Genomic DNA, 13,891 nt, shown 5'->3' on the forward strand with positions numbered 1-13,891 from the left:
TGGGCACCATTTCCCTCCCTCGTCCCCTGGCCTAGGTACACAGACACCTGAAGGAACCGGTGCAGGGGGACACTCTCCAGCCGGCCTGCTAACAGTGTGCTCCACCCCGTGTTCTCCTGCAGACACGCCACCTCCGGCCAGGCCTCAGCTCCGGGTCTCACACGCACCCACGCAAACCTTGCTAACGCCTCCCACCCCGCCCCTGCACCTTCTCCTGCAGACCTGCCCCCTCCAACACACCCTCGGCAGAAGCCTATCCAATGTGGGACCACAAGCACGGCAGGGTACGAACAGTTCCAACAGCGACCAGCACCACTCTGAAGTGACTCCTGCCCCAGGGAAAGGGTAGGATAACCACATGTAGGAGTTTGACTCTGGCCCCACCCAACACAGGGAATATGTCCCGTAGTCTGACGCCACCAAAGCTCTGGCAAATGCCAGGCCTGGCCCGACTTGAGCCCAGGGGGCCCCAGACTGGCCCACTAACAACACAAGGACCTTGCCCACAAGAGGCAAAGGGAGACACTGCAGACGACTGGACTGAAGGCAAAGGCGGCTGAGCCACAACGGTAGGACACACGCATCACACAAAGGAGACGCCCCTGAAGTGCCAAGTTCTAGTGAACAGAACAGAGGGCACCATAGGACTTCTTTGTAAGACCACTGCTTTCAAGAGCAAGAGACGTAGATGACTTTCCCAACACATAAAAATGGACACAGAGAGACAAAATGAGACAGGGGCAGATGTTCTAACTGAAGGGACAGGAAAAAAATTCACATCAAGAGATCTAAACAAAACAAAGGTAAGTCATATGCCTGATGGAGGATCTAAAGTAACAGTCATTAGATACTCACTGGACTTGAGAAGAGGGTGGAGGACCTCAGTGAGACCATCACAGAGAGAAAACAAAAAAAGAACCCATCAGAGATGAAGAACTCAATAACTGACATTTAAAATACACAAGAGGGGGGGCGCCTGGGTGGCGCAGTCGGTTAAGCGTCTGACTTCAGCCAGGTCACGATCTCACGGTCCGTGAGTTCGAGCCCCGCGTCAGGCTCTGGGCTGATGGCTCGGAACCTGGAGCCTGTTTCCGATTCCGTGTCTCCCTCTCTCTCTGCTCCTCCCCCATTCATGCTCTGTCTCTCTCTGTCCCAAAAATAAATAAAAAACGTTGAAAAAAAAAAAAAGAAAAATAAAATACACAAGAGGGAATCAACAGCAGACTAGAGGAAGCAGAAGAATGGATCAGCAACTTGGAGGACAGAGTAATGGAAAGCAATCGAGCTGAACGGAGAGCAAAAAGGGAATAATAAAGACTGAGAACAGGTTAAGAGAATTCAGCAACACCTTCAAGTGTAATAACATTCGCATTATAGGGATCCGAAAAGGAGAAGAGAGAAAAAAGGGGGCAGAACATTTATTTGAAGAAATAATGCCAAAAACTTCCCAAATCTGGGGAAAGAAACAGAAATCCAGATCTAGGAGGCACAGAGAACCCCCAAAAAAATCAGCCCAAGGAGGTCCACAAAAAGACACATAGCAATTAAAATGGCAAAAAGTGGTGATAAAGAGAGAATTTTAAAAGCAGCAAGAGAAAAGAAAACAGTTACATACAAGAGAGACCCCATATGGTATCAGCTGATTGTTCAGCAGAAACTTGGCAGGCCAGAGGGAGCAGAATGGTATATTCAAGGTGCTTAAAGGAAAACACCTACAGCCAAGAACACTCTATTCAGCAAGGCTGTCCTTCAGAACAGAAGGAGAGACAGAGTTTCCCAGACAAATTTCAAGGAATTCATGACCACCAAACAGCCCTATAAGAAATGATACAGGAGATTCTTTGAGTGAAAAGGAAAGATCATAAGCAGAAGAATAGCAGGAAGCATAAAAGAGGTAAAACTACATGTATCCGTAAAAATCAGCCAAGGGATTCACAAAATAAAGGGATATACAGTATGACACCATATACCTAAAATGTGGGGGCGAGAGGGGGATTTAAGAATGCACTCAAGGGGCACGTGGGTGGCTCAGTCAATTGAGCGTCTGACTTTGGCTCAGGTCACGATCTCGCGGCTCGTGAGTTCGAGCCCCGCGTTGGGCTCTGTGCTGACAGCTTAGAGCCTGGAGCTTGCTTTGGATTCTGGGTCTCCCTCTCTCTCTCGGCCCCTTCCTCGCTCATGCTGTCTCTCTCTGTCTCTCAAAAATAAATAAACATTAAAAAAATTTTTAAAAAGAATGCATTCAATATATGGAATTATTGAGTTCCTACACTTACCCCTAAAATCAATACAACACTGTATGTTAACTACATCAGAATTAAAATTTTAAAAATAAAGAAATTAAACAAAAAACAAAAAAACCCTACAAGAAACAATAAGTGTGGACGAGGATGTGGAGAAAAAGGAATCTTTGTGCACTGTTGGTGGGAATGCAAATTGGTGCAGCCTCTGTGGGAAACGGTATGGAGGTTCCTCAAAATAAATAAGTAAATAAATAAAATTATCATATGATCCAATAATTCCACAGTATTTACCTAAACAATATGAAAACAGTAATTTGAAAAGATGTATGTACCCCCATGTTTACTGCAGCATTATTTACAATAGCCAAGATATGGAAGCAGCCCAAGTGTCACTGGTAAATAAACGGATAAAGAGGATGTGGTATAATACACAATGGAATATTATTCAGCCATAAAAAGAATGAAACCTTGCCATTTGCAACAATAGGGATGGGACTAGAGGGTATTATGCTAAGCAAAATAAGTCAGTCAAGGAAAGACAAATACCATATGATTTCACTCATCTGTGGAATTTAAGACGAAGACATCAATATATATACCACTTATATCTTCAAAGTACATAAGGGCAGCAATTGATGGAAAGGCCGGGAAAAAAATATGTATCAACAATTGTAGTTAAGATCTTAATAGACCCCTTCCAGAAACTGATGGATCGATAAAAATGAAACAGATATCAAAGGGACAGAATAGTGTACATATATAACATTACATCCAATGGGCACAGAATACATATTGTTTTAAGCACACATGAATCACTTATAAAACAATACCATTAGGGGAGGTCGAAAAGCTCAAAGAAGGTTATCTCAAAGGGATAAATACATACAGGACAGCATATTGTCCCCAGTCAAAACTAACCATGAATGGAGATTAATAATAAAAGGGGTAGTTTAGATTCTCCGAATTTGGAAAAACAAACAAACAGACTCCTGGGCGACAAAAAGTCATAAAGGCAATTAAGAAACCTTTCTAGAGAAATGCTAATTAAAACACTACATGTGCAAACTTGTGGGAGACAGCCAAAAGAGTATATAGAGGAAAACTCAGATCTCTAAATACTTGAGGAGGAAACACAGGTAAATAAACTAAGCATTAAACTCAAGAAACTAGGAAAAAGGAGAACAAGTCCAATGAAATAAAGGAATATGTAAATAGTGAAGGAAAGAAATCAACCAAATAGACAAAAAAAAAAAAAAAAAAAAAAGGGAAAATAATCAAAACCAAAAGTGAGCTCTTTGGAAAACTAACTATTGGCAGACCTCAAGAAAGAATGATCAGTAATGAGAAAAAGAAATAACTGTAGCAGAGACTGAAAACTGATGAGAGTGGGAGAAATAAGTTAATACATTTAGAAACACAGAAATGTTATATACAAAATAGGGAATGTGATCGCTAAGTAACAAAAAGTTAAAATAGTAGTCAAAGCTTCTCTTCCCACCCCTACGAAACCCAGATCCAAATACTTCCATAGTGAGTTTGACCACAAATCTATGCAATAGTTCATCTCAATCTCATGCAAGTTTTTTTCAGAAAACAAAAGAACATCTGTCATTCAGCCTATTTTGAGGAGCTAGTAATAATCTCGGTTCTAAAAACAGATAAGGATAGTTCACGTGTAAGTGTACATGTGAAAATCCTAAATAAGACATTAACTAACTTCCTCTTGGTGTGTTAAAAATCACATGGTGATAAAGCATGGAGTATCCCAGGAATGTGGGAGTGATTTCACACTGGAAAAGTATCATAAGAAGAACAGGAGACCCAAGGACTGGAGGGAGGAGGTCCCACTGTCTGTATGATGGGAACCCCCAAGAGGACACACAAAATCAGAGCTAATTTTGGACGAATAAGAGAATTCAGCAACGTTGCCATATTCGAGAGGAGCTTCGAATCAAAGGCATTTCGATACACCTGTAATAAACCTCTAGGAGTATCATAAAAATATGACACCACTTTCACCAAAAACTCTACGACATCGGGAAGCAGCTGAGTGTCACTAGGCCGTGCCGCAGTGACACAGCTGAGAAGAGTGGGAGGGATGAGGCCAGGGGCCTGGGGGAGCACAGGAAGTTCACGGGTGCCTTTCCCGCAGAGTCATAGACATCACTTCTAATTTACAAAGATTCAAAAAAAAAAAAAAAGGCAGGTAATACTGTTGTGTAAATTTGGGCAAAGAGACAACAAAAAGGGGAGAAGAGACACAGACTAATTTTCCTCATTGTTCATATCAGGGAACTAACAGACAATACCCAAGTAAGTAGGAAATTATGGGTATTACTATAAAAATGTACAAAGCTACCCTTAGAGTAAAATATTAACCTGCAGGAACATCAGCAGAATAAAACAAAAGTTAAAAAACCACTTCACTCGGTGCAAATTATAGTTTGAAAGAAAAATAGTCCAAAAGTATACCAGGCAAACAAAAAATGGAGTAACAGTCTTACCAAAGTGGAATTCAAGCCAAAAAGCAGTAGCCAAGAAATGCAAAAGCACTGTATATTATTAAAGGGCACAACTCATACAATGACTCGGTATTGATGTTTGTATATCAAACAACATACTAACAACTAGGAGAAGGCAGAGATCCTAGGAGTAAACATTCATGTGCTAGTAGGAGACATCCCCTCACTTCTCTGGGCCCAAGGAAAACAAGTACACAGGTACACGTCTGGCTGTAAGGACACACAACATAATCAAGAAGACAGAGAAAATGGGGTTGAGGGTTCAGAGAAGGTATTTTTGTTCTGCCCGACAGCCTGCGGGGACAGGAAGCCACCACACCAGCGCCCCCAGGGACAGGAGCCCACGGAGTCGGAGTCGGGAGCAGGTGCGAGCTCCTGGTAGGTCTTTCCCACCACCCAGGGCCTTCTCCCCATGCACAGCTTAGGTAGGACCCACGTGGAACTTTCCAAGACCCTGCTGCGCGTGGTGTGCACTGACCAACCCCGGCTTAGACTGGAGCCCCCAAAGCACGCCACCCACGGACCCTGATGAAGGCATGTGCCGGGGGCCTGGCTGCTCTCTGCCTGCACCCTGCCCTGAGGGGCCCTGGAGGCCTGTACAGAGTACTTCCCGTAATAAGCGTCTTGATTTCAGTGTCTCTCGTGGTCTCTTGCTGACTGTGGCTCACCCTCCCACATCCTGCGCTCCACTTAACAAACGCTAATTTAAGAGTCGTAACAAATGGAGATAAACTGAACTCTGTCTATATTTGCAGCCGATAAGAGAATATATCTTTTTTCCATGTGCATAGGGAATATTCATAAAAATTCCCTATATATTAGGCCATTAAAAAGTCTAAATTAAATTCTTAAGGAAAAATAACAAAGACAATATTCTCTGAACATAATTCAGTAAGTAGCTGGCAACAGAATCAGAAAATAAAAAGATTCTTTACCTGGAAATTAAAAGCATGAAAAAACTCTGTTTTAAAAGAACACTTAGGAGGGGGCACTGGGTGGCTCAGTCGGTTGAGCATCCGGCTTTGGCTCAGGTCATGATCTCACGGTTCGTGAATTTGAGCCCCATATTGGGCTCTGTGCTGACAGCTCAGAGCCTGGAGCCTGCTTCTGATTCTGTGTCTCTTTCTCTCTCTGCCCCTCCCCCTGATCTGTCTCTCTCTCTCTCTTTCTCTCAAAAATAAATAGGGGCGCCTGGGTGGCGCAGTCGGTTAAGCGTCCGACTTCAGCCAGGTCACGATCTCGCGGTCCATGAGTTCAAGCCCCGCGTCGAGCTCTGGGCTGATGGCTCAGAGCCTGGAGCCTGTTTCCGATTCTGTGTCTCCCTCTCTCTCTGCCCCTCCCCCGTTCATGCTCTCTCTCTGTCCCAAAAATAAAATAAAACATTGAAAAAAAAATTAAAAAAAAAAAAATAAACATTAAAAAAATTATATATAAAAAAAGGAATACTTAGGGAAAAAAAGGAAGAGTTAGCTATCGAATTTCTAGAGAAAAAATGCTTGGGAAAACCCTACCTACCTGAACGTAAGCATATGTAACTAAAGCAGTGCTTGGATGAAGTTACATAGTTTTATAAACTTACATTAGTAAAAAAATAAACTACATGGATTAGACATCTTCCTCAAACAGCTGGACAGAGAAAAACAACACAAAACCCAGAGGAATAATGGAAGATACTTAAAAAATATTAATATGGGTATTGAAAGACTGGAAATCAAAAAGAGGTATTAAATAAAAAGCTGGTTTTTTTTGAAGAAAGCAATTAGATAAACTTCTAGGCAATCTATGTAATGGAGAAAACCCAAGTTAAGAAAACAAGAAATGACCAGGCAAATGACGTCAGAAATTGGAAACTGAAAGGATATCAAGGTAGGGTTTGCTCAAATCCACATGGGGCGTTCTAACGCTTGAATGAAATGAGAATGTTATCTAGTTTAATGAAACTGACCCAGGAGGGACATGAAATCTAACTAGACCAGAACCATGAAAGAACTATCCTGTCATAAAACTCCTGGTCCACATGGTTTTCAAGGAACATGCTCCCAAATACATAACCTAATGAATGAGCTTTTTTGCGAAGTGCTTCATGTGGCCTACAAATAATACGTATTCTGCGCCTGTTGGAAATGAAGTTACACGTACAGCTTATGCCTGTATTTAAAGAACAGATCATTATGAAGGTGTTTCCACTATAAGCTACTGAAACCATGTATTTTTTTTTAATATGAAATTTATTGTCAAATTGGTTTCCATACAACACCCAGTGCTCATCCCAACAGGTGCCCATGTATTTTAAAATAAACTTTACACAGTCTTTTTGAAAACTGGGCAGGGTCCCAGGGAAAGGAAGCTGTGGGTTTGATGGCCTGCCACCTGATAAAAGCCCGGGAAAAGCCAGAGAACTGGGAGAAATCCAGGACAGAAAGAACGGCAGGAGGACAAAGGATGGGAGATCCTGGAAAGGTGGCCCGGTTTGGCCAGACCGTGGAGGCATCGTAAGAATATATGTCAGGGTAACTGATTTTGGGTTTCGTCCAACAGTGGCTTTGTTGATGCGATCAAACATATGTTTCTGGAAAGCACTGCTGGCGGCCACCGGTCCCAGATGAGGCCAGGGGGTAGCGGGAGGCTGGCTCCCAGTACGAGAGCTGTTGAGGTCCCACCCACAAGAAGGCAATGACCGTAAGGCCGCAGGTGTAAGAGGGAAAACAGAGGGCTCTACAATCATTAACACCTAATCTTTCACGATCACAAACTACTTGCATGTTAAAGTCTTTTTTCATAATTCTGACCTAATTTGATTCTGAAAGCACCCCTTTACAGGAGGAAGAGAAAACATCATCACTCCCATTGGAAAGATGGGAAAACCGGGAAACCAAATAGAGAGCACCTTCTTTGCTTGAAGCTTCTTCGTCGAGGCCGTGTCTCTCCCAAAGGGAAAATATACGTGCAAGTATTTTAATCCCCCCAATTATAACAGGAATAGACTATTTCAGGAAGAACTATAATATTTTTAACTTACATTACGCTTTTTATCCTAATTAATATTCCACATCTAAACCACTTGTGACTATTTCCAAAAGTCTTATTACCTCCAAGGCAACTTGATTTTCTGTCGAAACTGCTGCTCCAGGAAAAATGTCTGCCATGATCTTTTCAAAAAGTGGGACATCTTCAGGGAGAAATTTTGGTAAACTAGCTTCTCTTACAGCCTCGGTAAGGATCAGACTTTCATCCGTTTCAGAAAGCTCGCTATTGGTGTTACTTTGGGGGGGGAAGAAAAGACATATAAAGAACAAGTTAGCAAGTACGCTCTGCTGACATTAAAGGCCATCCTTAGTCTTTTTTAGAGGTGGCCACCCCACATCCTTTCCCCTTCTCCTTCACTGCAGAGCAGCCACGTGGTGTGGGTGAGGCTAATCTGGTCCCCAGATCCAGAGACGGACCGTGGCTGGTCTCAAACAATCAGGATAATGTCACTCCCCAGTCACTGATTCAGGGATGGGCATTGTATCAGTAAGGTGTTTCAGCTGCCAACAACAGAAATTCATGTGGGCTGATATGAAATGGAAAGTAACATGATGATTTATTAAAAATCTCTAGGTGGGCCAGAGAAGTCAGCTTGCAGGCTATATAGCTGGGAACAGTGGCCAAGACTATGCTACAGAACCGGCCCTGTGAACACCTGACAGCTAACCTAACAGGTCCAGGGGCCTTGCGTGTGCATTTCTTTTCCCACTAGCTTCAGGTTCAGACTGGAGTTTAACCGTCTCCGATTTGCCCAGGCTGTATGTTTAAGCCATGATTATAAGGGAGTTTTGAAAGGCAAGAATGGGGGCTGACAAATGTTCCTTAAAGGAATGTGATCCCAGCTCCGGTCAGTGGCAGTCATGAGGACACAGTGATTCCAATGCCCTGTGTGTTCAGAGTGGTTCGGGACTCGGTTCAGTGGGGCGGATGGCTCCGGGGATCCTTCCAAACCACCAGAAAGGAAGCCGACCAAGCCAGGACGCGCAGGGCTGCAGTGCTGACAACATCACAGAGAAATAAAGCCGAAACCGGCATCCAAGTCATCAGACCCCGCCCTCCTCTGCATTTTCTGATTGAAACAGTAAATTCCTCCTACTGTTTAAGCCAGCTTCAGTTTTCTGTTATTTGCCACAAAGGGCTCCAGATGTAAAAGCTGTCACATAATATGTTGTCCCATAACAACATTTTACACATTTATCCCTTTACCACATATTCTTATATATTAAACAAGCAACCGAAAGAAATAACTGCATGTGGTGTGATACAATTGTAGAGAGGCAAAGGAAGAAGAGTTTTCTGTGCAAAAGTGTCCTTCTCCTCTCCTGTCGACGGCTGGTCCAGAAATTCTTCATCAGGATGGTGGTAATTTTTAAGTCTTCGATCCTTAGTAAAGATAGGTAATAGCTAACATTTATTGGGTACTTTTTACTGGGCACTTTTTTTTTTTTTTAAACTTTAGTTTTGAGAGACTGCAAGTGGGGCAGGGGCAGACAGAGAGGGAGACACAGAATCTGAAGCAGGCTCCAGGCTCCGAGCTGTCAGCACAGAGCCTGATACAGGGCTCTGTACCTCAAGATCATACTCACGGACCTCGAGACCATAAGCTGAGCCAAAGTCCGACACTTAACCGACTGAGCCACCCAGGTGCCCCTTCAAGATTTTTATGTTTCTTTTTCTGAGAACTGTCCTTGGCCCTACAATGTCTTCCCTGCATTTTCTAGGCAGTCCTCACGCATCATGGGGATGACCTATCCCACCGCGACAGGAAATGCAAACACCTTTCTTCCAGTTTATCATCTGTCTTCTGACCTTACCGTGTTTTTTGACCATTATCAATCATTCTTTACCTTTATGGCTTCTGGATTTTGAGTCTTAGTTTTAAAGGTCTTCTCTAGTTGCAGGATATAAAGGGCATTTTGTTTCTTCAAATACTTGTATGTTTTTAGTGCTTTTCTGGTCCTTTTATCTGGGAAAATGACGTTGGCTGCGGCTCCAACTCAGTCTTATGCACGTGGCAGTCTAGTTCCCCATCAGTACTCACTGGAAGTCTGTTCTTGCCTCACAACTGATGACAGAATACATGCCCAGTCATGAGGTCCCACCTCTGGGCTTGCTCTCCTGACCCGATGGCTCACCTCTCTGTCCGTAAGCCAGCACCACGGTGCTGGGACCAGTGAAACTCCATAATACGTCTCAATACTTACAGGGATATTTCTCCTTCACTGCCCTCACTTTTAAACATTTTTCTAGCTAGTCTTTATTGTTTGTCTATGTGAACTTTAGAATCAGCCCACCTAAAAACAAATAATACCTTTAGGTATATTCACTGGGCTGTGTTTCTATATATAAATGAACATTTAGAGTCTTTAAATCTTTATGATGCTAAGCCCTTTAAGATGTTATAATATTACGTACCTGGTATATTATTTCATTTACTCACATTTTCATTTGTGTCCTTTACGAATGTTTTCTTCGTGTGGGTTGTACACATTTTTCATATAGGCATATTCATATAGGTTTTTTACATTTCTCCTTTTAAATGAGGCCTTTTATTCCAGTGTATCTTTTAGGTTTATTTATTTTGAGACAGAGAGCGTGTGTGAGCATGTGCACAAGTGGGGAGGGGCAGACAGAGAGGAGAACAGAAGATCCCAAGCAGGCTCTGAACCATTAGCACAGAGCCTGATGTGGGGCTTGAACCCACGAACCACAAGATCATAACCTGAGCTGAAGCCGGGCACTTAACTGACTGAGCCACCCAGGCGCCCCAGTGTATCTTTTATTACATAAAGCTAAGATATAGTTGTTTTGTTTTGTTTTTTTTTAAAGAATAGGTCCTTTTGTGGAAAAATACCCAGGGATTTTGTGCATTTTCTTCTTCTTCTTTCACATTCTTAAACATTCTTCACCTCTACCATATTTTTATCTCTACTTAAACATCCTGAGAGCTCCCTGTTTTATCGTGACATCATGACTTAGATTTTTACAAATTATTTTCCCCATGTCATGTAACTCTCTTTGACCTAACACTCAATCAAAATTCAACTCACCGTTTAAACACCCATTTCTTCTTTCCAGCCGCTATTAAAACTGTCTTTAGAGACCTCAAGCCAAAATCATAATGATCCTAGAAAGCATTAAAATATTTGAGTTATTAAAGTGTCTCAGGGAAAAACGGAACTTGGAAATAAATGGGTCTCCGACACAGTCAACTCCCTCTTCACGTACACCGTGGAGACAGACCACGATGTGACTCAAGAAAGCCTCCATTTTGCTTCCAATCCCCTCGCCTCCCTCCCAAACTGGTGCCCCAAGCCTCCTTTTTTTTTTTTTTTTTAAAGTTTATTTATTTGAGAGAGAGAGGGAGAGCGCGCTCGCGAGTGTGCACGAGCAGGGGGAGGGGCAGAGAAAGAGGGAGACAGAGAGTCCCACTCAGGCTCGGTGCAGAGCCTGATGTCGGGCTCGACCTCACGAATTGTGAGATCGTGACCTGAGCTGAAATCGAGAGCTGGACGCTTCGACCGACTGAGCCCCCCAGGAGGACCCTCGAAGCCTCCTTCTAAAAAGAAAGTTAGCTGTCCCTGTCCCAACCATGTTGGGTTACAGACAAGTACTCTTCACGCTGGCGTATCCCAGGACAATCATTTTCAAAACATGGCGCTCAGACGAGCAGCATCAGGCACTCTTAGGAACTTGTCAGAAACACAAAGTCTCAAGCGCCACCCCAGACAAGCGGAACGCTGGTGGGAGAAGTCCAGTGACTGGTGTTTTAACCAGTCCTCCCAAGTGTTTCGAAGCACAATGAGGTGTGACAGTCACCGCTGTATCTGTCAGCTTCCTGGTATGGAGAGAGCAGCCCATCATGTAAAAGAGCAGATGCTTCGCGACTGTCTCCAGGGCCCAGAGGAAAGGCTTAGAGCCCTGCCTGACTTTACACATCACCTCACATCCGCACTGGCTCATGAACCCGATGCGCTAACAGGATTCCAGCTCCATTATTTCCCCAGGTCATCCCTGGTCCGATGCCCCAAGAGTCTCATTTGAAGTTTCATAGAATCACTTCTATTTTGAGAAAAGCAGTTTGTTACCTGTTGTGAGAGCTGTTTGTTAGCTAATTCGTAAATGCTAACCAGCTTTCCAGAGAGGGATTTTGCAGATTTGAAACCGGATGAAAACAGCATTATTTCAGTAATCATTTGATAATGGGGAGCCATCATCGCCACTGGGCGAAACAGAGATTTTAAGTTATCTGGGAGTTCTACTCGACCTTTGTACCTTAAGCGGGCAAGAAAAACAAAGACACAAAAAAACCAGACCACTTTTCAGTTTTTCTAATGAGGAACCACACAATATAGTTTCCCCCCAAATAATCCGGTTAGCTTTCTACTAGTTTGTCACATTAAGTTTATTTTTGAGAGAGAGAGGTGAGGGGGAGGCAGGGAAGGAGGGGCAGAGAGAGACGGAAACACGGAATCCAAAGCAGGCTCCAGGCTCTGAGCTGTCAGCACAGAGCCCGACACGGGGCTCGAACTGAAGAACTGTGAGATCATGACCTGAGCTGAGGTGGGACACTTAACCAACTGAGCCACCCAGGCGCCCCGTGTGACCTTTACCTGAAAACAAGTTTGCAAGACAGTTTCTATTGTAGTTTTCATCTCAAGAGCTTCCTCCTTTACTGTCCTTTCTCCCTGTGCCTCCTCCCACAGGGCCCCCCATCCCCTCACCAGGTGGGACCATCCGTCCTCCCTCGAGCCCTCCCAGCCTCCGCTCCTTGTAACCACCGTGTTCTGCTCCCCCTGCTACTCTCTGTTTGTTTGTTTTCTGTCTTCTTTGCGACAAACTGCCGACCTTTGCCTTTCCCCCTGGCTATTCATGAAGTGAAAAATCCCTCAGTCAGAAACGTCCACGTGGATAATTCCGGAGCCACGGCTGTTTAAGACACGTGGGGGTAGAGAGATTCGGGCGTTGGCGAGGGGATGGCAGATTACAGTGTCAGACAACTGCGTCACGGCTAAGAGTTAAGAAAAGATTTTGACCTGTCTCCAACCGCCAGCACAGGTTAACCGATACTTACTCAGGATTCATGGTGACAAATACCGCACAAGACATATTGATACGAATGTCTTTTCCTTCCAGTACAAACCTAGAAGACATCGGAAAGGGGTTCAGAATGAGCCCCCACCCCCATGTGCCACTCTGGTAGGTGGATTATTTTTCCCTGAAAACGAAGGCCCGAAAAACCCAGAAAGAACCTTCTACCTCCCCCTTAACTGCTTCTAAGAATTCAGACGGAGGGCCCGGTCCAGAAGGAGAGCGGTCACCAGAGACAACTACGGCAGGTTTGGGCCGCGTGTGGCAAGCTGTGGGGGGCTCAGCACAGCCCGCTTATCCCAACTCCTGTGTCCCATGGTCTCTGCAGGACACGACAACTGTCTGTTCACCAAACATGTGCTCTTCCCATCTCCTGTGAGTTCTCTTCCTTCCCTCGAAGCCCCAGACTCCTTCCCCCTTCTCCTTAGCTCAGGATGGCACACAAAGCTTAACCGTCTGCCTGTCTTTGAACGTCTCACGTGTGTGTGAGGCTCCCCTATGTATGGAATTAAAGTTTTCTCCTGTTAATTTATCTTACGTCGGCCAAAAGAGCCTAAAAGGGTAAAGGAAACATTTTCCTCCCCTGTACAATATGATTCATTACTAAGAGGACTGTTTTCTCTAAGCCAAAGGATGTTCAAACTATAAGTGAGCTTGGGAACTTTCCTAAGGCTGTTTTACATTTAAATCCAAACTGCACGGACTGGGGGAAAATGACTGTAAGAGGGAAAGAAGAGGCTGATCTCGAGCCCATGTTGCGAGCCCTGCTGGGGTTCAGATTTATTTGATTGTGTCTGTGGAGTTTTGTGGGGCCTGAGGCGGGAAGGCACCCACCTGAATGAACTGACTGAACGGGAAAAGAACCCTAGGAGACCCTCGGACACAGGGTTCTCCCTTGGTGACAGCGTGGAGCGAAGAGTGATGATGGCGCAGAGTTCCTGCATTAGCACGGGACGCAGCCCGCCCTCAGCTCCCCGACTGAGTAATTTTGGGAACGCTGGGAAGGAG

The 13,891-nt window shown here is 44.2% G+C and overlaps 1 protein-coding gene across 1 annotated transcript in view; it reads right to left on the minus strand.

Moving 5' to 3' along the window:
* DNAH14 (dynein axonemal heavy chain 14) overlaps positions 1-13,891 on the minus strand; it is a 334,473-nt gene that overhangs the window by 177,639 nt on the left and 142,943 nt on the right. The window contains exons 32-35 of the mRNA XM_086693941.1: positions 12,867-12,935; positions 11,881-12,067; positions 10,843-10,919; positions 7,855-8,026 (exon numbers count right to left, since the gene is read on the minus strand). Of these exons, the coding sequence (XP_086550067.1) occupies positions 7,855-8,026; positions 10,843-10,919; positions 11,881-12,067; positions 12,867-12,935 (505 nt within the window). The remainder of the gene's footprint in view (positions 1-7,854; positions 8,027-10,842; positions 10,920-11,880; positions 12,068-12,866; positions 12,936-13,891) is intronic.

The sequence above is a fragment of the Puma concolor genome, chromosome E4 (genome assembly GCF_028749965.1).
Source record: "Puma concolor isolate L17-30 chromosome E4, mPumCon1.1.hap2, whole genome shotgun sequence".
NCBI classification, from domain to species: domain Eukaryota; kingdom Metazoa; phylum Chordata; class Mammalia; order Carnivora; family Felidae; genus Puma; species Puma concolor.